The sequence below is a fragment of the Caloenas nicobarica genome, chromosome 14, assembly GCF_036013445.1.
Source record: "Caloenas nicobarica isolate bCalNic1 chromosome 14, bCalNic1.hap1, whole genome shotgun sequence".
In the NCBI taxonomy this organism is placed as follows: domain Eukaryota; kingdom Metazoa; phylum Chordata; class Aves; order Columbiformes; family Columbidae; genus Caloenas; species Caloenas nicobarica.
In genome coordinates, this window is record NC_088258.1 from 13,703,504 (window position 1) to 13,727,240 (window position 23,737).

Below are 23,737 nucleotides of genomic sequence, written 5' to 3' on the forward strand. Positions count from 1 at the left end.
CAGGAAATTCTAATTAGCTGTATGGAAAAAGTTTTCACCATGAGGGTGGCCAAACACTGACCGGGGGCCCAGAGAAGCTGTGGGACATTGAAACCTCCACTGAACAAGCTCCCGAGTGACCTGATCTAACACATTTTCTTTGAGCAGAGGTTCGAACAAAAGACTTCCAGCGACTCCTTCCAACCTATGCCGGTCTATAACCTCTAGCTTGGAGAATGAGAATGGTTTTGTTTGTTTGTTTTCCCAGCTGCTTTTGAGACCAGTTCAAAACTTAGCAGTGTGTGAACCCCAACAGAGAGAAAGCGCCAGTGCTGAGACTTGTGTGATGCTGCAGCCTGCCATGAGGTACAGGGGGAGAAAAAAACCTCTCAGATTTGGGGCAGAACCTGCAGCCACACTGGCAGGTTGAAGGATGACAGGGACACAGCCCACCCTCACCTTAGGGTTCACGTGTGAGAAAAAAAGCTCAAGTTTTTCAAAACCCTAGTCCCCATCACATGAAAAAAAAAAAAAAACTTGTTTGGCCCTTTCTGAAGAGCCCTGGTTATACCAATCTCAGTAGCTCATCTTGAGACACAGTTGTTGGGGGCTGCTTGGGACTGGGGCCTTACAGCAACACGGATCTGATTTTTAGGTCCGATATTGCTTTTGCTCTTCTATAACATCCCTGCTTGCAGCTGCAGGACAAGACTCACTGAAGGGACCATGAGTAGCTGTCATCAGGCACCTGGCACACTGTGGACGCTGGGCTCCTCTGGCACAACTGTGCCTTGCTGCTGGTCGATAAGTTATGTAAAGCTCATGGTTTCTCCCAGTTTGTGTGGGCAAGTGAAGCTGCTCTGTGAGAGCCTGCAACTCTGGGAAAAACTCCAGCTCGTGTGAGTGGTACAAGGCAAGGTCTTAAGGAGGAGCCTGACAATCTTCTAACAAACACCACACCCCTGGAAGCCACCACCATGGAGGGAAAGGTCTTCCCTGCTTCCCTGGATAGCACAGAGCAGTGGGCAGCAGTGGCCTCAGGCAGGCCAGGGCATCAGCTGTCCCCAGAAACAGGGCTGTTACCTCTTGTTCTAGCCCCAGCCCGGCTGGAGGAGCAATCCTGAACCAGAGCAGGACACAGCCGTGTCCAGCCCCACGTCTGGTTCCCTGCAGCCACAGCCATGCTTGAGGGAGGAACAGAACAAGCCCTGGGGGACAAGTTTGAGTGTGCCGAGCACCAGCCTCTGGCTGGGCAGAACTAACGCGTCCCTGCACCAGCAGCTTGGCCAGCTCAGTTCAGTCCAGCTCAGCAAACAACCACCCGGCCCCCAGTCAACAACTGGAAAGCCCGCAAACCCACAAGCAAACCCACAAGCACAGGGGCTGCTCGGTCACAGCTGTGCCCCAGCAGACAGCAATAAGGAGACTGGGAAGAGGAAATAATAAGCTGTAACACAGTGAGCGAGTCATTAATGAAACTGTTTACTTGTGATACTTTGCCTTCCTACCTCTGTCCTCAGTGCTGCCAGGTAACGATGATCAAACAGAATTCCTCAGGGCCCAGGAACGTTTCCCCAAAAGCCAGCCTAGCTCCACCCTGCTCTTGAGCAGCGGTCGTGCACTCTGCCAGGGGACAGGCTGCTCACAAGCGGTGAATGACCAAGCAGTCGCATGGTTGGAGAGTGGAGGAAGCACTTCTGATGCTCCGGTGTCCGCCCAAAGGTGAAGCGCTGTTGGGAACACTGCAGTGGAAATCTTCTTGGCCCACTCCCACCAGCCCTGGCAAGGGCTGTGAACCAGCAGCCCCTGTGCTGTGAACGTGGGGCGGCAGGACCCACACTGTCCTGCAGCAGGACTCGCACAGACCGGCCTCGGCTGTCGCCACAGGGAGCAGATGGGAAATCGAGGCACGGAGGGAAAAAACTGCTATATGTCACATGGCAAGAAGGAATTGAATTCACCTCCTTTAGTTTTCAGCGTCTCTTCCTTTGCCAGTAAAGTCATTTTAAGAGGGACTGAAATACTGAAATCACGGGGTCCTCGTGGCTGGTCACCACCAGCACGCTGCGGAATTTGTCAAACAGCATCAGCAGCTGGGAGCGACGCATGTTCTCGTTGTACATGATCTCCTCCAAATGGTGTCGGCCTCGGAAATAGTGCAGCAGCCTGCGGGGAAGGAGCAAGGGAGGCGCATGGGCCAAAAGCAAGCAAACACGGCGAGAACTGATATTGCCACCCTCGAGGTTTCCTCTCCCATGGGACACAAATCAGGAGGCGTTTGGGTTGCATCTCTCACTTACGTGAAAAGTGAATTAAATCAGTTCTTACCATGCCTAGCACAGAAATCCCCTGGAAAAGCAGAGGACTCCGCCGCGTCAGGGCTTTGCAAAGGTCCTTGTATCAAAAGGTTTCCTAGCCTGGGGCACTTCCTGAGATTGTCAATTTTCAACATCATTTTAACTCCAGAAAGCAAGGAACCACAAGTGCCAACAAGCCTTGAGAAGTCAGGACGTGGCAGATTTAGTTCTGCCCTCTCCTGGCTGGGTCTGCAATGCCCTTTGTCACGCTGCAGCATCAGAGGCCTCAGTACTGCACTGGCTTTTAGAATTAAGAGCATATTTTCCCTCGCAGCAGCCCAAGGGGCTTGGTAACTACAGGTCACACACTCTTGAGGTGTGGTCAGCTTGGCATAGGCAGAGCAGTCACAACAGGGAGATGGAAATTTTGGTGAGAAGCAACCACAGAGAAGCTCAGGAAGTTATAAAGCCCAAACAGCCAGAAAACCCTAAGCCTAAGCTAAAACTGCACCAGCTTCTTAAATTCCCAGGTCTCTTTAAATAGAGTCAGCACAGATACCCCTCTGTTGGCCACCAACATGCTACAGACAGCAGATAACCTGCACAATCATGGCTGGGTCTAAGACAAACTGCAGCAAGTCCCTGACGGCTGGGGACCTGCGCCCCGGGGACCCTCAGAGCCATGACACCAAGCCAACCCTCCAAAGCTCAAGTTTGCTGCTCAGTCTCTTCATTGTCTTCACAACCTCCCAAATGTAGGAACCATACTGCACATGTCACTCAAATAGTCCTGCCCGTCAAGACCCAAACACATGCCAGAATCGCCTCCCCAGCTACGCAGACAGATGTGTCCGCATGTTACACATCACGCTCTGCTCTGCACTCCAGCAGCTCGTGTTCCTGTACCCGGCTGCACTTTAGGAATATGCTGGCCGGCTGCTTCATGCCAACTGACAGTAAAACTGAGTGGAGATGGCAAGATCTGCTTTCCAATTCATTCAGACAGCCCTCACGCAGGAACAGCCCTTGGAAGACACCAGCATCCCTTAGAGCATTCCTGCCTGTTTTCACACGCCGGCAGGACGAGGCCTCTCACACTCCCTGAAGGGCCGACATCTGCCTGCCTGGCTCGCACTGCTCCTGCTGGCCCCTCCTGTCACCCACCACCCTTCCAGGGTGACCAGAGTCACTGTGCAACAAGCCTCCCTCCATCACACCCTCCCTCTGCACTGCACACAGTAGGTTTCACCTCTCATCCACTGCCATTTCTGTTTCTCGGCTCCCCAACTTGCCGTGTCCCTCCTCTCACCCCTGAACAGCAGAACCTCGTTGTCTCCTCCCCGCAGGCAGCCCCAGCACCCTGCGCAATCCCTTCTGCTTTCATCCTCATCTGCCAGCACTCAGGTTGGCACCATTCTGTAGAACAGAATTGCTGCGTCTCTGTACCCGCAGTACAAACAACAGACGGACAAGCTCCACTCCTGTTTACCTTTCCACTATCTGGGCTGGGCATTTGCCTTTTGCAGTGTCTCCCGCTGGGCATTTAAATCAGGCTAATTGGCCTCGTCCCCCATGCCAATGGCAACCAGCGTGCACTGAGAAGTGGCCATTAGCAGGGATACTGTTGGTTTGTGTGTGTATGTGTCAAAATCAGACCGTTCCCTGAGGTATTCACAGAAATTACTGTATATCTTATAACTTGTATCACTGTTCAAAAAGTTATTTTGAACAAGATTTTAAAAGCTATCTATTGTCTCCCTTGTACAAAGCTGCTCTTTGCCATTGCCCGTGCCCCGTCTGCCCTGAAAATGATTACAACCTAGCTTTTAACAGCAGCACAGACCAGGCAGGAGTTTTCCAATACATAAATCCATCCCCTATTAAAAAAGACTCTGGATTTGTAACTGGTCAAGATGAAATATGTTCCACTCCAATAAAAGCTAGAGAGGATATTAAAGAATATCACAAAAATGCCAGCTGGAAGACACCTCCAAAGCCTAGTCCAGCATGCTGCTCCAGCAGGACTGTTGCCAGCGCTGGAGCTTTTTCTAGCCAAGCTCTGAAACCCTCCAAGGATGGAGATTCCCCCATACACCCGGGTAACCTCTCCGTGGCTGCACCACCCTCTGGGGAAGAAGTCCCAAAAGTCCAATTAAAATCTACAAAGCTGTAACATGGGGCTCACAGCTCCAGGGAAGACGGGCACTACCTTTGCCTTTTTGGGCAACAAACATTTATGGGATCCAACGAGGACGTAAGATGGCACTTCTTGGAGCAGTAACACGGCACTGGAGTCCCTCTGAAGCTGCACAGATATGTCTGTTGACAGATATGCACTTCCAGATCCAGATGCTCATCACTGTTGTCCCCCCTTCAGGTTGTAAGAGCTGCCCCTCTAACAGCAGCGTAGTGTTATTAAACACTAAAAAAAAAAATTATCTCAGACTAGTGTTTCAAATAAAATTAGCTTATTTCTGGCCAAAGAGATAAGCCTTCCACCAGCACTGCTTGAACATAGAGCGGAACTGCCCACAGTTCAGTGCCACCAGTCCAAGAGCAAGACAAACCAAATCCTGACAGTGACGTCACACCAATGGCTTGGGAGAGAAGCCACGAACGAAGCCTCAAACTGTCTTTAAACGCACTGCCTAATGTGCAGTGTGGAATGCTTTGTGTACATTACTGGAGATCTAGCTCAAAAAGAACTTGTCTCCTTCTTAAGTGTACTTCTGGAAGGACACGCCAACTCTCCTCCAGCAGCACCTAAGGAAAGAACTTGGATTTCAATTCCCATTCAATGTTACGAGGGGTTAATGCAGCCAGTGCTGGAGCCAAGCTTCAGTATTCCTTATTTCCCCTTAAGGTTTCTGTCTTGCAAATACCGGTTGTGCATAGCAATGCACAGGCACCAGTCCTTTCTTCGTCCGTTTAATGAATAACAGGGGTTGGGAGGCACAGACACAAGAAAATGTATCAGGATGAACTTTATTGCTCTGCTGAAAATAGCCCATCCCTTGGTGCACACACAGCTATGCTCGGAAGGGCAGTTGCAGTATATTTAGTGCACTAACTCTGCATTTATAGCAGGAGTTTGTTCTGGGAGGCAGCTGATGCAGCAGAGCTATTTGCCAGAGCACAGCCCTCATTAGGCTGCTGTTCCTCAAAAAGAAGCAAAAAGAGGAGCTGGCACGGTAACGTGTGTGTATGGGGTAACGAGGGAGATCCACTCACTCCCTGCAGCGGCTTCTCCACAGTTGTTTACACTTTCATTAAGAGCAATAGGTTTACCCAGACACTCATCTCTGATGGCTTGCAGCACAAAAAGACAGAAAATACACCCACAACCTCCAAGTTACAGTGTCTCATAAAGCCACCAGTAACCAAGAGCGTCTTGCATAACCATTTCTGTTTGTACACTCCAGCATCCCGCCCACAGGACCCATGTGTTTATCATATCTTGTCTCTTCCTCACTGCTGACTTAAGACTAAGCTCTGCAGTTGTCAAATCTATAGAACGGAAATTCACACTTAGCAAAGCCATCCTGGGGATCTGCAAAAGAACCTGGTGCAGGAGCAAACTGCAAAATAAACATTGTTCAGGCAGCTGCCTGGTTATAGCAGCTGATTTTATAAAGAAATCAAAGTAATTTTTTGCATCTGCAATTCCAAAGCTTTCAAATGGCTGTTTTGCCCAGATGAGGGAAGCATAGGGGAACAATCACAAAATCCTTTCCTCTCCTTAGGATAACAAAGATCTGCATTGCCACTGAACTGGTCCAAAGCATCCCTCACAAATTCTGTCTTAAGATATCACCAATTGTGATTTTGGTTTCACTTTCTCACTGGTTTTGTGACGACTTCTCTGGTAATGAGGAAAAAACATTCTGAAGTTCTCAAATGGTCAAAGTGCTGCCTCGCAATCAGAGCATATCCTCTGAGCAGAAGATGGAGAAAGAGACGAGTAATTCAGAGAGCAGTTACTACCCACAGCCTTGGGAGAGTTCTGTGAAAATACCTGAGCACAGCACAGCTGCAAACTTTGCCGCAGATAAGAAAAGTATTTTCTTGCTATTACAGTTTCTCCAGGCTACTTGACTATATCCATCCGAGGGCGAGCCTCAGGTTTTCAGGGAATTACTAACTGAACCTGGGAAGAATAGGAAAAGCTGCAGTACTTGCCTCGGGTGCTTTTCAGCTCCACAAGTATGAAAACCCGTGAAAGCTGCATTCCAGTGATGCCACTGTGTTTTAAAATGCTTAGGAAGAAAAAGCATTTCCCCCCACACCTTCTTCCCAGCTGGCTGGTTAGGAAGTCATTCTGCTTTTCACCATGTGCAGAACCACATCTTGCATATTTTTGTTGTGTTGAAATTTGTAACAACAAAACTGCATGTTACTAATCACACATCCTAATGACTTTAACCTAACCAACCTAACATAACAAGCAGCTCATCTCCACAAAAGACCTTGAAATGTTTGTCGACTGGTCTGTGAAAGTATTCAGGCCAGCTTTGTTGTCTGATGCTCTTTGTCTCATATTTGCATGGAGTTTACAAACCTTAAAATAAAGGATAGCTGGCTTGGAAATATCAACGGACTCAAAATGACAGCATCAGCACAACTGGGTCTTTGCTTAGAAGGTTTTTTTTAGGCTATGCAGGGTTATGTTTTCCATGTGTGAACACAGGAAAACTGGCAAGGAAACAGTCAAGTCCCTGTTGTCCAACCATACCCCTGATGCTCCTTCACACATCCACAACTCTGTTAACAAGTGTTCTTGTGATACGTATCTTAGTTTTTTGACAAACACTGATGTATACAGATGAAACAGGTGTAAGGGGAACAAACCCAAAAGAATTCATCCTCTGAAATCCCAAGCTAACAGGATTTGCTCAGAGTCCACACCAATCCTTCACCAAAACAGCAAGGATAAGAAAAAAAGATTCCATTCTGCACTTCTCATTTCCTACCTTGCAAACATGCGAAGATCTTCTGGATTTTGGGCAGCAGGGACATTAAGGATAGCTTCCCGCTCATGTTCCAACAAGCTTGCCAGGAGATTCTCCGTCATCCTTTTATTTAGGGGTGAGTCCCCACCAGGTATCAACTCAGCACTGGAATTATCCATGCTAGGGCTTGTCAGAGTCATGTCGTCACTGCTAGCTATCAGAGCAAGAGAGAAAGACACAGAATTTCTATATTCCTCAGCATAATGATGCAAATATTATCAATTCAGGCTGTTTCTATTTCCAAAGAATCCCATCAGATTTGTAGAGCAAAGAAAGTGCCTCTCAAAATGCTACATGTATCTGCAATTAGTCACACGACAACACAGCGATTTTCTCAATGGGAAAGTCAAATGTTTCAACAAAGTCATCGATTTCTGTGGAAAATTGTACTTCTGGAGACCATAAACAGTCCATAAAAAACATCTGAGAAGAAAATTCCCAGCCAGCTCTGCTGGAATACCGTGAAGTGGTAACATGAAAAGTCTAACAGCACAGAAGGTGGGAGCAAGCAGAAAGAGAGGCCAAGAAGCAATATCCTCTTGTGAGCGAGCCAGAATAAGCAGATCGCAGACTTATCTGACTCACGTTCCAAGATTTCTGCCCTAATTCATGACTTCTGTAAAGCTGAAAGTTGTACAGAGAATCTCTCCTGATATCCAACCTCAGTGGCGTTCTAAGAATGCTGCTCGTAACAGCACAGGCAGGAAAGTTTGGGGATTTCAGCATTCTATCTGATTTATACTCTTGAAAAAATCCTTTCCTGGAATCACTTTGAAGAATGGCACTGAGGAGATCAAAGAAATCACGAGACATAAACAGATATCAGCCATTTGGGAGAACAGCAGCTAGCTCTGCATCTCCTTAGGTGGCTCTACAGCCCACACAAACCAATGTTGTTTGAAAACAAACTCTCACCATTTTCTTCCTCTCCTGAAAACTAAAGTTCATGCAGTAACAGTGGTGCAGCCAGAGGAACATGGCGGTTACTTTTGAATACAGCAAGGAAGTAGGTTACTTTGGAAAACCGGAAGTATCTCTGATAAAAATACTTTACATGAACAAAATTACAAAGCACTACTTCTTTTTAAAAACAAGCATTTTAGGTATAATAGCCCTTAAGACTGACCAGTGCCCAGCTCTAAATTTAAGAATGGTGGGACCTAATTAGCAAGCACTCCAGCAAAGATGAGTCGTCCTGTTACCAATGCCCGATCACCCTGGGCATGGCTAACGGCAGCTCCAGCAGCGGGCTGCAGTCTGAACACCTCTGAACAGCAGAGAAAAGTGTGTTCATACTTGGAGAACCAAAGCTGAGAGCGTTGGGGGTGCTTAAACTTCGGCCTCCGACTCTGGCAGTAAAGGGCATGTCTTCATCTTGCGCTCGGAAATCCTCCTCTTTTGGTGGCACCATCAGACAGACGTACGTGTGAAGCTGAATAAGAAGCCGATGTTGGAGCATCCATATCACCATTTGAATGAGCTGAGTCTGCAGAGTGAGAAATGGCATATTAAAGACCCGTGAAATAACATACAGCAGGAAAACAATGCACGAAGGTTGGGCTTTGTGACTAAGAAGTCACAAGGAGTAATGCTTTCCACCCCATGCAACAGTTTTCTCTCTTCTCCAACCATAAAAAAAGGTGACCAGGCACACATGTTCATCACACCCAAAGCCTTTGTGGATACTTAGGCTGTAATCAAATCTTTAATGATCAGCATGTCTTCATGCTCCACTGACCAGCACAGCCAGTGTCCTCAAATGAACCCGTCCTGCCCCGTCCATGCCTCCAGCACCTGCAACGCTCCAACAGAGCTGCTGGACGCCCTTACCACATCGTGCTTTAGCCATACAAATGTGGCCATACAACCCCACGAGGATCTGTTCTGTCGTCTGTAAACAGAACAAGTTTAACAGGTGCTAAAAAAATGGGATTATCTTCCTTCTGAGCGACCAGACATGCGAAATGAGTCAACCAGCTGCAGGCTCTGATGCCCGTAGCCCAACGGTGTGAGCCCGGAGATCAGTTTGCTGGTTTCCACTAAAATCAGTGATCACCAAAGGGTTAATCCCAGAGTGGCCAGATTAAAGTGCAGCCAGGGAGAGGGCAGAGTGACCGGGCAGAGCTGAAGCAGCCAAGGCCAGTGCCCAGAAGTAGGAACCATTTTTTGTCAGATGGGGAATCGCTGCACAACCACGGGAGAGACCCCGGAGCCCAGAGCTCTGCCGGGACTCGGTGAGGCAGAAACAGTGCAAGCAGCAGCAGAAAGCTTGGCAAGAGGCAGCAGCTGCTGCTGAGGAGTCCCCTCTGAATGCACAGGGATCCCCCTTTTGCTTGCCATCCCTCTGCAAGAATAGGAGAGGCCAAGCTTATAAAGGCACCTCGGTTTCTGAGGTGAAGACAGGCAAGATTTCAAAAGCGCCGAGAGGTGATGCTCATTTTAAACAAACATGCACAACACCTTTGTGTCCCAGTGGCTGAATGCCCACACAATATCCCCAGAGCGATGCTGAAAGCAGCGGGCAGAGCAAGGGACAAGTGTCTGTAGGTTCTTGGCATGGCCCATTTTCAGGAGTTTTGGAGGAGCATTCAAAACGCATCATCGTGTCTGAATTGCTGCACAAAAAGCCTTTTCATATCACTGCAGGCAACCCTTCCCATAGCTAACGGCTCTGAAAACACTGATTCACTGACAAAAGCTGTTTGGGGATTTCATAGCAACCAACACTGTTTTGGTGAGAGAAACACAGGCAGGATGAGCTCAGACTCTGAGAGGGAAGCTAGCTCTGCTCTATTAATCACCAGGATAATGGGCCAAATCTCAATAAAAGCCCCAAACCAAAGTTCATCAGCCCACATAATTTTCCTATTTCCATAAATCTTATAATGCTCAGTTCCTCCTCTGCTATCAAATCACCAAAGAAACATCTTCTGTTTGCAGATAGACCCACACCCTGTCTTTTCAGGGATTACCACTTTTGTGGGCTGAATGGATTTTTATCTTAAAACATTATCTGGGATCGCCTTCAAACAGACCTTTTTTTGGAAAAGCTGTAATTCATTTCGCATGTTTAATAGAAAATCTGCAGAAGAGGAAGGTTGGCAAGAGATACCAAATGCATAGTGTTTTGCTAACATCTGAAATCAGCCTGGAAGAGAGAGGAGGTTTACTCCAGCAATTACGTTGCTAAAAACCTTCCTTCCAGATGTAGGCCTGGATGGAAAGACGTCTCATACATTTTAATTATATTTCCAACCTGTTGGCACGCTTGATGTCTGATTTGCTACCTTCACATCAAATGGAAGAGGTCTGCACATTTCACAGCACAAAATAACCTTGGAAAAATCCAAGGCAATTCATGGAGACAGTAAGACAGGCTCTACCAGACTTGCAGAATCTGCTGGGTAGGGCCTGACCTGGACCAGCCCCCACTGGTCACTTTGGAGGTTCCATGAATTACACAAATAGCCAGTTGCTTTCATTACAGCTCTGCGTGCGTGGAAAGTCTTATTCATCACTCTCTAATTCCGTACATGCACCTTCACCTCTACGCTCTAGTGCAAATATCTAGAAAGCCACCCTTGAGCCAGCAGCTGTGGCTCAGTGGAACAAGAAGCCAGGAAAAAGTGGTGCTACGGCTTTACAACTGTAACGTTGTACAACCAACGGCTGCCAAATATCTTCGTGCCAGAAGTGGGAGAGCTGAAGATTGGCTGGGACTAACTTGAGAACTAGAGAAAACTGTTCTTCCTTATTGAATTGAGCCTGAAGAATCATCCCTAGGTAAGAGAGAATGATGATCATTGACGGGTATCTGTAATCAGCCAGGCTTCAGTGGGAATTTGGTACCTCTTGAAATCTAGCCCTAGAAAAAAGCCCAAGTGATGCTTCATCCTGCAACTGGCACCATGCTCAACATGCTGTGCTTTGTGCCATTGATGCAAACGTGCCCGACACAATTTCTTCTTTTTCTGGGTTTAAACCTATTTCTTACTGAAAGCAGCAAGTGTTTCCACAGATAAGGTCTAGCAGAAGCTTTGCTAAAATGTTCTGCTGCTTGTCTCTGGACACGAACACTGAATTTCCATCCGTTCTCCATCTGCTCCTCTTGGTGGAGCTTACAGACAGGTCTGCAGGAGAGACGGCTTCCCTGCACTACCTGTGCTGCTCCGGCTGTCAGAAACGCTGTTCCTCCCTTGGAGAACAGGGTTGTCTTGGTGCTTGGTCTCAGTCTCCTTGATGAGCTGGGCTCCAGGCTGCAGCCAAGGGGCTGGGAGTCCCAGGACTGCCTCCACTCAGTCATCATCTGGCATGGCAGGAATCCATAACCAGCCTTTTTTGGCTGAAACACCAGGACCATGACGGAAATATAAAACAAAACATTTTTCATTGCTTAATTTAACTAACAATCAACTCTCAATTTCATCCATATTCCTTTCATCCTTCCCATCTCCCCATGCTGCCTCTTTCCAGTCTGCCATGAGGGGGTCCTGTCTGCTGCAGCATCTGGACCGCTCGGGCTGGCAGGGATCAGCCCGTGTCCATCCCCTTGTGCTCCACACGGATCAGCCCATGTCCATCCCCTTCTGCTCCACACGGATCAGCCTGTGTCCATCCCCTTCTGCTCCTGACCTGCGGCCCAGCAGCCCTGGGCAAAGTTAGAGTGTGTTATCATGTGAGGCGGCATGGAAGGTGCTGGTAACAGTACGTTGCTTTGTGCTTATTGACAAAAGCAAAGAAAACCTATTAGCTTCTGGAACACGGGCGTTGTATACATCAGCCCATCTGGGCAGTTTGGTACAGGCAGAGGAAAGCTCAGCCCCAAGTCCTGGAGGGACAACATCCAGCATTCATTATTCTATTCCCTCTGGGATTCAAAGGGAGTATTTGTAAAATTTTTGAGTAACGTGTTAAATAAAATGCATTTCCTGCAAGGATTCTTAAAGGCTGTTTTCTTTCCCAGCCCTAAGAAGCTACGAAAAATGCCAAGATAACTGGGACCAGCAACAGGGTCAGGAAAGGAAAAACAGCACCCCAGAAGCACTCTGTCCTAGCTTGTTTCTCACTACATGAGGACACACTCTTAAACATAGCTTGTCTTGCCTACCAAAGTATACAAGCCCCCTTCTCCAGTCTGGATTATCTAGTTATTTGAGATATTTGGGGTAGATGCATGTTTGCTGAAATGTATTATCTTCCTTTATCATTCAAACCCTGCTGTTTTATGAAAAACAGATCAGCTATTAAAACTTCTCCCTATTTTACAGAAAATAGACTCTGATGACCCCTATTAATGTAGGGCAAACCACTTATTGTCTAATATTGCCATTTTAATCGTTAGGTAACAGCCTTGAATTCTCAGCTCAACCATTCCCTCCATTTAGGCCTAGAGAGACATATTTTTTTAACTCGTCACACTAAAACCCCCTGATTTTATACCTAGTCCAACTGAATATAAATGCACCTCAATGCTGCTTCCATAGCTCTGCCAACAAAAGCTCCTGTGACTCCTAATGCCTTCCAGATGCCCAGCAGAACAGCCCCTTCGCAGCGTCTCCCAGCAGACACAACTGCTCATTCAGGGCTCGCGTGCAGCTCTCCTCCCACTCCTGTCCTGACAGACTCGCTCATTTTCCACCGAGCTGTTACACAAAGCACGGCACGTTTTCCGGATACATAAGGCAGAGGCCTCATCTACCAGTGCTTTACTCCCAAAAGGATGGCCAGGCTTATTAAAACAAAAGTGAAAAATTAAACATATTTTGTTCAGCAGCAGCTGTCATACTTTTCCATCTGTTTTTTCCCACAGTTATCCTAGCCCCCTCAAGGCAGAATTAGATAACTACAATAATAATAACAATATGCATTATGATAAAGAGCTCTGTTGTAGTGAAGGGGATGCAGGGAGGACATGGGATGTCTAATTCCCCTAGGTACACTCCTTCTACCTTACGGGTGCAAAGATCCCTCCTGCTAGTCCACATTTGTTCCTCAAGGCAGGGGAGAGAGATGTTACAGCTGCTTCTGAAACAGATGAACTAGCTGAGGCCTTAATGCACAGGTGAGGGGAAGCCACAAACATTATCCCATTCTCTCAGTTTGCAAAGAAACTTAGTGCAGAGTAGCTTGGTGAAGAGGCTTTGGTAATGCATGAAGAAAGCCTTGCACTGATAAGCAGGTGAAAGCGTCCCCCTGCGGCGACTGCCGTTCTCCAGCATGTGCCTTGTACACACTGTCTGTCAGCAAGCCTGTGCTGACCGAAAGGTTTTAGATCACCAAGTGTCTCTGTGCTTTCCCAGGAGGTTATGAAGGTGTGGGAAACACACTGAACACCACCAGAGCTCCACTCTGGTGTGCTCTGCGGTCATAGCAAGGCTTTGTGTGCCACACATGAGAGGAGAACAGGGGAACAGGAACCAACAGCCACAGGCGGCAGAAGGCAGGACAGCTTCTTTGGGGTAGAGGAGATGCAAACTGCTTCTTGCCCAGTAAAAAGACTGAAAGGGAAGATGAGTTTTTCTATCGTATCAGCTCATGGGATCTCCTCACCCCATGGCCACACCCTGGTGAGATCCGGCACCAGCAGCATGAGCTAAACTGGTTGCTGTTCAGGACAGTCCCAGGCTGCACTGGATTGCTGCAAGTCCAGGTGATGCTACATGGCACGGTGGAGCTAACAGACAACTCACCACTGTGAAAAGGGGAAAACAGCTGCTTTCCTCACTCACATCCTCAGCTGTAGAAGTGCCTCCCTTATTCTGTGCCAACCCTGGAGCTTGCTGGATCTCCTCCTGAGCAAATTCCACCTGCTAACCTGGCATAAAACTAGTGCAGTTGAAACAAGTTATTATATATGAATAGGATCAAGCTGGACAGGAGCCAGAACTGTAGCACAAAGGGAAGAGGGAAAGAAGGAAGGCATGCGTGCAGACACCTGAGAGTGGAAAGGAAAAACAGAGCCTCCTTCTCTCAGCAGCACCGAGATATCGTTAGATCAGCTGAGCTGTAGGCGTAGGCACATCCTCATGCTGCTGCAACATTGCTGTCCAAGCAAGGCAGGTTGAACGCAGAGAGAGAGAAGCTAGCACAGAGATCATGGCACGAATACCAACAACCTTGCAAATTATAACCACAACGCCACTGATAGAATTCAGCAATGAGAAAGTTCAGCTGCAATACATCGCTCGTCATCTCGCGAGAAACGAGATCAAGACGACGGGCTCAAGCAAAACTCCTGCCTCTAGCACAGGGTGCGGGGAGGCGCTGGCAGACACCACGCACTGGACATCTGCTACCTTCTTGACAGAAAGACACCAAAAGCAGAATGTAGACATGCATTCCATCTTTCAAGGCAGTCTTGTCCCTGTCCTTGCTCAGGGTATTGCAAGTTGGTTGTACCTCCTACCAACCAAAAAATACCAGAACACCCCAAATATAAAAATGCCAGTGTCACATCAGTTTCATCTACTCAAAGGAATGGAGCAACTCCACCCATGTAACAGTAAGCAAACAAAAATAACTTTGTCCTCTTTCAAATCAGGCAGGTCGACTTGGTATAAAAGCAGGAGGAAGGGCTCTTTAATGGCTTTCCTATTTTGCATTGTGGACTTTACCAATGCCTTCCGTATTCTCTGCCCATCCAGAAGCAGATGCCAAAGGAGGGAGCCAATCCCTTGCTTAAGACAGGAATCAAATGGGATGGATACCATGAAAAACTGTAACAGTCTCTGCAGAAAATACAGCCCTTCCCACAGTACTGACCTTCTAGCCCAGATGACCTTCAGAAATACAGAGACAGTAGAGTCAGCACAATAAGAAGCACAAGATAACAGACTGCTAGTGAAAATCTCCAAAGTTAAAAAATCCCACGCATGCCCTTCTATATATGCAAAGAACAAAATTACGGTGAAAGGTCCAAACTTTGTTAATTTTTTTTCAAAGGCAAAGCAAATACAATTTGACAATATTTACAGTTCAGAGTACAGCATCTTTTATCACTGCACAGCGGAACAAAAACCCAGCCGCATCTCACCAGATTAATTGTTTTGTCGACTAGATCTCTGTTAATCACAACTGGAACCTGACCACCTCAGGATAGAGATTGATTAATCTCTCTTAAAAGGCGAGTTCCTAACAAAATAATAATACGGAGTTCTACATAGGTATATCAAAGTAGAAGAAAATACTCCCCTACATTAATGTACTGATATGAAAACATCTAAGAACTTTCTCTAGTCTAAACTCCCCCAAGACCTGGCATGCTTAGCTTGATCAAAAAGCAGCTCGACATCACAGCAGCCCAGCTGTGTACAGTGTCTGCTTCATCTTCATGCACGTCTTGTCAATGTGGCCCCGAGTCTTCTGCAACCACAGTTCTCGCCTCCCTTTTTCAGAGTGTAGAAGGCACTTCACAGCTTCATCCTTCATCCTTCCATACGCACTGAAAGGACGATGGAGACAAGCCGTGCTGTTGACCTTTGGGACCCCACCACGGGCGGGTGAGCATCAGAGAGAAGGTGCGCACTCTAAAAGAGCTGGATTAGCGCTCCAGCACCTCTGGCAAACATCGGTCACGCACTGTTGTTTCAAGGCGTAACTGCAGCAGCAAGTGGCAGACTTTATTTGGGTATTTTAAACAGAAGTAGGATGTCTGAGAACAACCAGAAATATTGCAGAAGAAGTATTAAGGCGAGTAATTAATTTTAAAAGGAGTACTGAGAATGCCTCCTGAAACTACTGCAGCTAGAATGAAATTAATGCTATTAATTTGGCTTCAATTTTCAGGACACTGATATGTCTGTGACTACAATGAAGTACTGACAAACGATAGGCACAGCTCTTCCCCTGCCTCCCCGGTGGCAGCTGACCCATACATACTATTGGGATTAGACACTGCATAATTTCTTATCTTTAGCTCTGATCATAATCTCTGTCAACCTGTAATTACAACAAATTCTTCTCTCACAATTCTGCCTCTGTGCGCAATTGATGGTAATCTTCCAGATATTTGAACAGCAGCTAAATTCATATAGCCAGCAAGTCATCAAAGTATGAAGGACAGCAAACAACCCCACAAGAGATGAGCTACAGAAATCTGCCCGTGCTCCCTCTGCCACAATGAGCTGTGTTCAGAGGCCCAGGCTTCTTCATGTGGGAATACAAGTGTGAGCCAGGAGACCTCACATTATTGACCTCTCTCTTGCACTTCACCAGCTCCCAGAAGTGCTGCAAGCCATGATCTACGCGTAAGCAAAACAACAGCTCACAAATCCAAAATCCACATATTATTATCCCAAATCTGAACATTAAAATGCTAACGCTGTAACACATGGACTCCTGTTGACTACATGCTGAGTCTACTTCCTGTAACAGCCTTTAAACAATTCCAGTTTCTTATCAAAAGCTAAAAGAATAAACAGTTTGCTTTTAAAACCAGATTGTGAACTTGAAGTAGATGGAATATAATAAAATTAAACGTAATTGTGAGGAATCCACCAACTTGCACTCAGCCTTACTAATTTATGACAGTTTTAAGCAGACCAAATAGAGTTTCGTTTTTCCTTACTATATCACTCAAGGAAAAAATAAACATTCTGATTTTTCCTTTATGATTACGCTTTGCTAACACAGAGCATGTGCACAGCTTCACCTTGAACATCCCCACAGCTTTTTGGCACGTGGATGTGAAACAACAAATCTCATGGTTAGAAACAGAGCCATTGGCAACTTCTAAACCTGCAATAGCAGGTTCCTGACTAGGTACTGCAGAAGCAACACCATTCCGTGTTCTTATTAGCAGCAGAACGAGGAGGTTTCGTGCACTCCCCATCTCACCTCCTGAACGGGTGGCGCGAGCGGATTCTTGAACTCTGAGAGTGACACTGGGAGGGAGAACTTGGAAAGCATTGTCGGCAGGTTGTGGCCCCGGAACTGACAAGAAAATGCATCTGCTAATGGAGAATAGCTACAGAAAAGAGGTAAAGGCAGAAATCAGTTTTACATGGCTGGTCAGTCTAACATTTATCCATTTAAGCATGAAAGAAGCGTCAATTCCCAAACAAAATATTCTCTATGATCTAGAAAAACACTAAGGGTAGTTCATGGCATGTTGTATCTTGCAAAGTAACCAAGTAGCCCATGTACTTTCATCTTGGTGTTACATTCAGTACATTATTCAAGGTGTGGAGGGAATCCAGAGGAGAAAAATAAAAATTATAAAAAGTCTTGACCTGTGCAAAGGAACAGGGATTTGGCAGTAAAGAGAAGACAGGGCTGGGCAGGATACAGTCTCTGAATATGCAAAATGCAGCTGTAGATGTGACTGTTCTCCCTGCCCATGCCCACAGAACAAGCAATACGACTGCTCAGAAGTAAAGGAGAGTCAAGTTAAATATTAGGATAACTGTCCTAGGATTTCCATGTACAAAGGTCTTCAAGAACAGCACTGCCATATATGACACAGGCACAGTTGTTCCTGAATGACCTCAAGGTCCCTTCCAGCCCTATTTTTATACTTGCATCACAGAAGGTTTGATTTAGAACTATTTTCCTATTACTGAGTTCCAACACAGATTCTAAAAATGTCTCAAAATCCAACACAGAAAGGGTTGCCAGTCTTCAGCAGAACAAAAATACCCACCACTGCATGCACATCTTCCTTGCATGGCTGCTGCCTGCTCTCAAGACAGCCACATTGCCTTCTGTCTGCGAGAAGGCGTATCGGTATAAAATGCCATCACACAAAACAATCCAATAGTGACAGCAACACTACCCTGAGTTGCTACTTTTAATTCCAGATGATGCTGTGTGCTAGCTACACAAACAGTCCCATGAAACACTCATTTATTTAACTTAATCATAAAGGATTTTGGTTTTGTAAATGTTTCTGTATTGCTTCAGGGTCGTACAGCCTTTCTGATAGGGACAACTGGCGAGCAAGCACACTGAAAATGGTAAAAGTAACTTCACAGTGTAAATACTGTTTCCACATCACTGCAGAAGCATATTGATCTGCTATGATGCTCCTCCCTACCACACACAAACTCCTATATGGCTTTGCAAGTTCAGGCACGTGTAATGGTTTGTGCTTTGTACGGTCTCAGCAAATTAATATGTGAAGAAAGATCCCACCCTGTAGCCAGGTACTCAGGGAAGGAAAGCGTATCTGCACTTCTCACCACTTTCTTGCTAGTCACTGATTTTCCTTCTACTTACAGACAGACACTGGCGTTCGGAGAAAGCATGTAGATGTTGTTTTCACACAGCGGATAAATAATAATTGCTTTTCCCCAGTAGACAAGATGTGCAGCAAGCTGGAAAACCTGCATTGAGAAAACAGAGAGAAATTAGGGGAGCAAAAGCAAAACTCAAACTCTCAGCAAGAATTTCATACAATGGCAGAAAAGCCTTGTTTGAGTTGAAATGAAAGGAAAATATTCCATCCTTTCACCCTGCCTTTGCAATAAATTCATGGTTTAATTTAACATGTGGCACATCAAAAAGCATTTGACAAGGTTATGAATTTCCACAGGTTTGCTTCACATTTCTAAGCAATTTAGAATTCCTTGCCTTAAAGAAATTTCTTCAAACTGTATCATAGAAATTTAGTTACTTTTCTTATCCCAAAACCTTATTTGTCTTTATGCACATGATGCATTAAATGTTATACATGAAAAATACACCAAAAGAATCAGTCTCTGCTATGACACAAACATAAAGGAAGCCAACACTGGCTTTTTAATGCACTGAGATCTTTCAGTAATGAGTTACACCAAGTATTCTAATGTGTTAAAAAGGTCAGTGTTTGTTAATGGGTCTGGAAGAGCCACATAAATAGTGTCTACGAAATATCAAGTCCAGCCTATATCATTAGATGCATTTAACTTTACTTCTTTTGTGGAGAACAAAACTACAGAAGCAGTAGGGAATTTCCAGAGTTTATCCCATAGCCATATAATGCCAAGTAACACCACAGACTGCTGTAAGCAGACCTGGACATTTTATTACAAAATAGGACCTTCCCTTTCAAAGAAGAGAAGGTGCAGATCTGTGACCAGGAACGTCTGCAATGACAAGCCGTGTTCTTCCTCCTTGTCACACAGATTGCGTCCCTGGGTCTGAACCGACTCCTGGAAGCCCGGAGCAGCTTTCCCCTCTCCTGTGTCATCTCATACAATCACCAGGCCCAACGAGCAAAGGGCCACGGTGATCACATTCATCCTCAGAGGTCTCGCAGTGGCCTCATGTCTTACACGATTGCCAGAGTCTCATTCCCTCCACTGCACAAACTTCCCTTTCCAAGGGCTTCTCGCATCACCCTGAGCAATTCAGATTTGAAATCCAGTTGTCAGGACTGGAAAGGCATTTGGAAAGAGCTGCTGGCTTGGAGAGGCTCCTTTTGCTTCTGCAGTCTCTCACCACACGCTCTATCCCCTTACACATCTGTAAAGCTGCCAGCTGGTCACACGCTGCAGCTTGGCCAACCTTCTGCAGATGGGCGAGCGAACCGCACCGCGGCATCTCGGCAGGTCCAGCGGAAGCAGCGCATCTGGCCATGGCAGATGCAAGTCTCACCTGTATTTTGGGTGCCTCCACTTGCACAAGGACATGAATGTGGCAGAACCAGGACAGATCACCGTGATGGTCAAGAGTGCTGTTTGTCCCGGTTTTAACTACCTAACAGGAAGGCACAGGAGACAGCCGCTCTCCTCAGAGAGGCACAGGGATCGGAGGCCACACACATAAGGTGGAAGATGAGACTTGCCATCAGATATGAGAGGAGTTTTTTACTTGACGCTGGTCAAATGCTGGAGCAGGGCCCGGACAGGCTGTGGGAGGTATCCTGGAGGTACTGAGAATCCGAACGGACAAGTTCCCGAGCATCCAGCTTTAATGGATTGCTCTGAGTAGCAGTGTGGGCTACACATCCCCAGACGTCCCTGCAGCCCCACAGCAATCTGTGACTCTGATGCGGCTGCAGGACTGTCAAGCACCCTCCCTGCACTGCTGCCCTTCATCCCCCCAACCTTTCCCCACCTTTCCCCGTGCTCTAAGGCTCGCGCTTTCTCTGTGTGCTCTGCTCACACCGAGAGAACTGACGTGCCCGCGTACCACAGAAACCCGCTGGCACACAGAAAGAAAACGCCTTGTGAATTAAAAGAATTTCAGCTGCCGCTGACAGCTCCCCGTACCTGCAGCAATGCCAAGTCAGCATCTTGAGCCAGTTGCTGCAAATTCTTCACAGCAGAGGTAGTTTTAATTACTCTCACCAGGGCAGGAGAGCAGTCCAATGGGAGCTCATTAAGCAATGACTTCTCATCATTTAAAAGTAATAAGGCATGGTAAGGCCTGCAGAAAGAAGGAATACATTTGCACAGTAAACTGCAACTTTTCCTGAAGGCTTTGTTATTCCAAGACCATGATATTTGGTCAATCTACGGGTAAAAAATCAACTTCTAATATCACCCTTTTGCTGTAAGTGGGTTCAGAATAAGCTTGTTTTTATGTCACGAGATAAGATGCTCCCCATAAAAAGGGGTAACTGGATGCCCCAGTGACTAGAAAAAAAGACTATACTGTGCTGGCATGCAATTAAGCCTGGAGAACTAGTCTGAAAACTGCTCCTCTGCATTACTGAAACATAGAATGGAGTAGAAGAAAGGAAGAGTTAGTTATTTTTGCAGGTAAAAAGCTGTAAACGTAGAATGCAGGAAATAAGATATCACAGGGCCTGGGCTCTCTTCTAAAAGTAAAATTACTTCTGGGTCAACAGATTAAAATGCACACACAATTCTCTGACTGGAAACAGCGCAGACTTCTCTGGCAGCATCACCTCAGTACAACCACCTGATGTTAATGTAAAGGCTGTGGCTTCACACCGCCACATGCATAGCAACATCAGGGCACCTCAGCATCAGCTTCGGGGAGCCCTATCTCAGACCACGCACCCCCCACCGCTACAGTTCAGTGTCACATCGTCCCCCACGCCATGCCAGCACAGACATTTGCAGCACCACGCTTGGAACTGGAGGCAGGACCGGTCAGACCCCGAGGGACAGAGCTTGCTCTTACCTGATGGATTTCAGGCTTCTCTCAATTGCTTCAGGGGGTATAAAGTTTGTGGCAACATAATGGATTTTATGAGGCAGGCAGAAACTCACTTCCAGCCAGTTGTTGATATGTAAACGGACCACCCCTGTGGTGCAGAGACTAAAATAGGAAGAAAATATATACATACAGCATTTACAATGTATAACAAACCAAAACAGTGGTCCAGATTCACCCCTGTGCAGGAATCACATCAGGATGGGAAAAGACTGAACGTGCCCTGTCTATCCCCAGACTGGCTCCTGGCTGCCAGGGGTTACTTCACTCGTACTCACAGAGCATTGGTCCCTATGAGGCTTTGGGGAGATTTTAAAGACTTCACCCCACTGATCTTCTGCTCCCTCTGCTCTTAATTTTGCAGTAGTATCTTACGTTAAAAGAGTTTCTTGATGATCTACTGCAAGGCACTGGAAAATTCCCTAGACCAAAGCTGCAAAGGGCAAACGTGAACTGGGCACAATGTTTTCACCTCCAATTTCCATCTTCCTCTCCAAGGAAAAAGAAAAGGAGATGTCTGTACTGGGCAAGGGGTGTTACGAGCAGCACATTTCTACAATAAGGGACTCCCTTGGTTCTGCTTAGGTTGTTTGTTTCCTACTAACCTGCCCCTGCTTGTCACATGAAATCACAAGCGTGTTCATTAAATGTTTTCTTCATTCTAGGAAACCACAGGGACTAACCTAAGCCTTTAAGCTAACTTCAGACAACAGGACTGGAGTGGAAGTGATGGACATCTCAGGAATGACAATAAAGTCTGACCCTTATGTTGAGCCTGAAAGCAGCTATAAGCCTCTTTCACTGAAAAAAACCAGAAAGCTGGGAGATTAAAGCAATGAACGTCATTCGGGTAGTTTTACAGAAGCCTGGAAGCCTAGGCAACAGATGAAATATACCTAGGTAGGTAACTATATCTGCTTTAAAACGGGTAAAGATGGGTACCATACCCTAAGGGGCTAAGCCAGCACCCCCTCGCAAACCTTCCGAACGCCAGCAGGCAACGCTGGCCTGCAAACAGCTTTGCTGGAGGCCGTGGGACAGAGCAGGGAGGAACAGCAAGGCCCATCTCGTCATGTACACTGAGTTAGGGACACATATAAACTCGCAAATCAATCTCAAGCAACAGCTAACCTTGTCTGCTGGAGAACTGAATTTCTCACTATGTCCTTTGATTTTAAACGTCGTTCCAAAAGAGGGTTTTTTTGGCCTAAAAGAAAATTTCAAAGTTTGCACTCTGAAAATTCCAGTCTGAATTTTAAATTTAAGTGTTGAGACTTGCAATATGACTTTTGTGCCAGTAACGCCCACAAATTTCCCCTCTACAGAAAACAGATTTAAAAGCATGCCAGGAACAGGCCGGGAGCAAATACATGCCTTGGAAACTCTTTATGTGGCGATTTAAACATTTATACCTAGTATTCAATTGTAGGCCACAAACTAACGTGGTTTTTTCAAGCTCATCTGGTTGTATACAAGGTTTAGAGAGACCTGAAAATTCAGCTTTAAAAAAAAAACCAAACCATTGGGTAGCTTTGGCTGCCCACTTAACTATTCACCAAACCACAACAGAGTGGTGAGAGAGTGGCAAGATCCCTCCTGCATGATCAGACTCATTAGGGGAAATCTCACTGCAGACAATGTTTTTCAAAAGCAGAGGCCATGGTTTTGTTCTCAAATCTTGCACCGACCTCTGAAAAATATTGATTTTTCAAGTTGCAAATGGAGCAGATACTAAACGCATTTTCCTTTTCTTAAAAGGAACTGGGAGGATGAATCCACCGTCTCTCTGGCGCTCTCACCTCGCACCTGAGGCTCCGACCCCTGAAGGAACATGCAAAAGCACAGCAAACACCTCCATTTTCTTGCATTAAATGCTGCAAGTCCAGTAACACGGCTTATCCCACCAAACATGCACCAGCTGACAGAGCTGGATTCTCTCAAAATGTATAAAGCTAAAGCCTGAAGCCGTGGTTACCCACACTACCTACCAGGGCAAATATTCACAAGAGAAAACACAGCAATAAATGAAGGGGACAGGCGAGTTAAGAGACTCAGCTAGTGGGGTTGTTCAAACAGGTTATAGAAAAGAAGCAAAGATACATGAAAATGTGAAACACTTGCAGGGATATTTTCCCTACATAGTTTAACATTCTGGAAACAGAAAAACAGTAACAGTTGGTTCCTTTCGTTCTTTGGTCCAAGTGCACCAAGGCAGAAGCTTTAATTACATAATTACACTCTCCACAGCATAATTTTGTCTACACTGCACTATACAACAATAGGCTAGAATTAAAGACAACAAGAAAACCAGATTTTCAGTTCAGATCTGGATCTTAATTTAATTCGTCT

At 46.2% G+C, this 23,737-nt stretch overlaps 1 protein-coding gene across 5 annotated transcripts in view; it reads right to left on the minus strand.

Annotated features, from left to right (window-relative positions):
- Nucleotides 1-1,446: 1,446 nt before the first annotated feature.
- The window catches only part of NPRL3 (NPR3 like, GATOR1 complex subunit), a 44,202-nt gene continuing 21,911 nt past the window's right edge, over nucleotides 1,447-23,737 (minus strand). For all 5 annotated transcript variants that reach the window (XM_065644648.1, XM_065644647.1, XM_065644644.1 and 2 more), the window contains 7 exons: nucleotides 21,356-21,493; nucleotides 20,476-20,632; nucleotides 18,500-18,606; nucleotides 17,120-17,249; nucleotides 8,582-8,771; nucleotides 7,247-7,439; nucleotides 1,447-2,145 (listed from right to left, as the gene is read on the minus strand). In XM_065644648.1, the coding sequence (XP_065500720.1) occupies nucleotides 1,980-2,145; nucleotides 7,247-7,439; nucleotides 8,582-8,771; nucleotides 17,120-17,249; nucleotides 18,500-18,606; nucleotides 20,476-20,632; nucleotides 21,356-21,493 (1,081 nt within the window). In that variant the 3' untranslated portion in view covers nucleotides 1,447-1,979. The remainder of the gene's footprint in view (nucleotides 2,146-7,246; nucleotides 7,440-8,581; nucleotides 8,772-17,119; nucleotides 17,250-18,499; nucleotides 18,607-20,475; nucleotides 20,633-21,355; nucleotides 21,494-23,737) is intronic.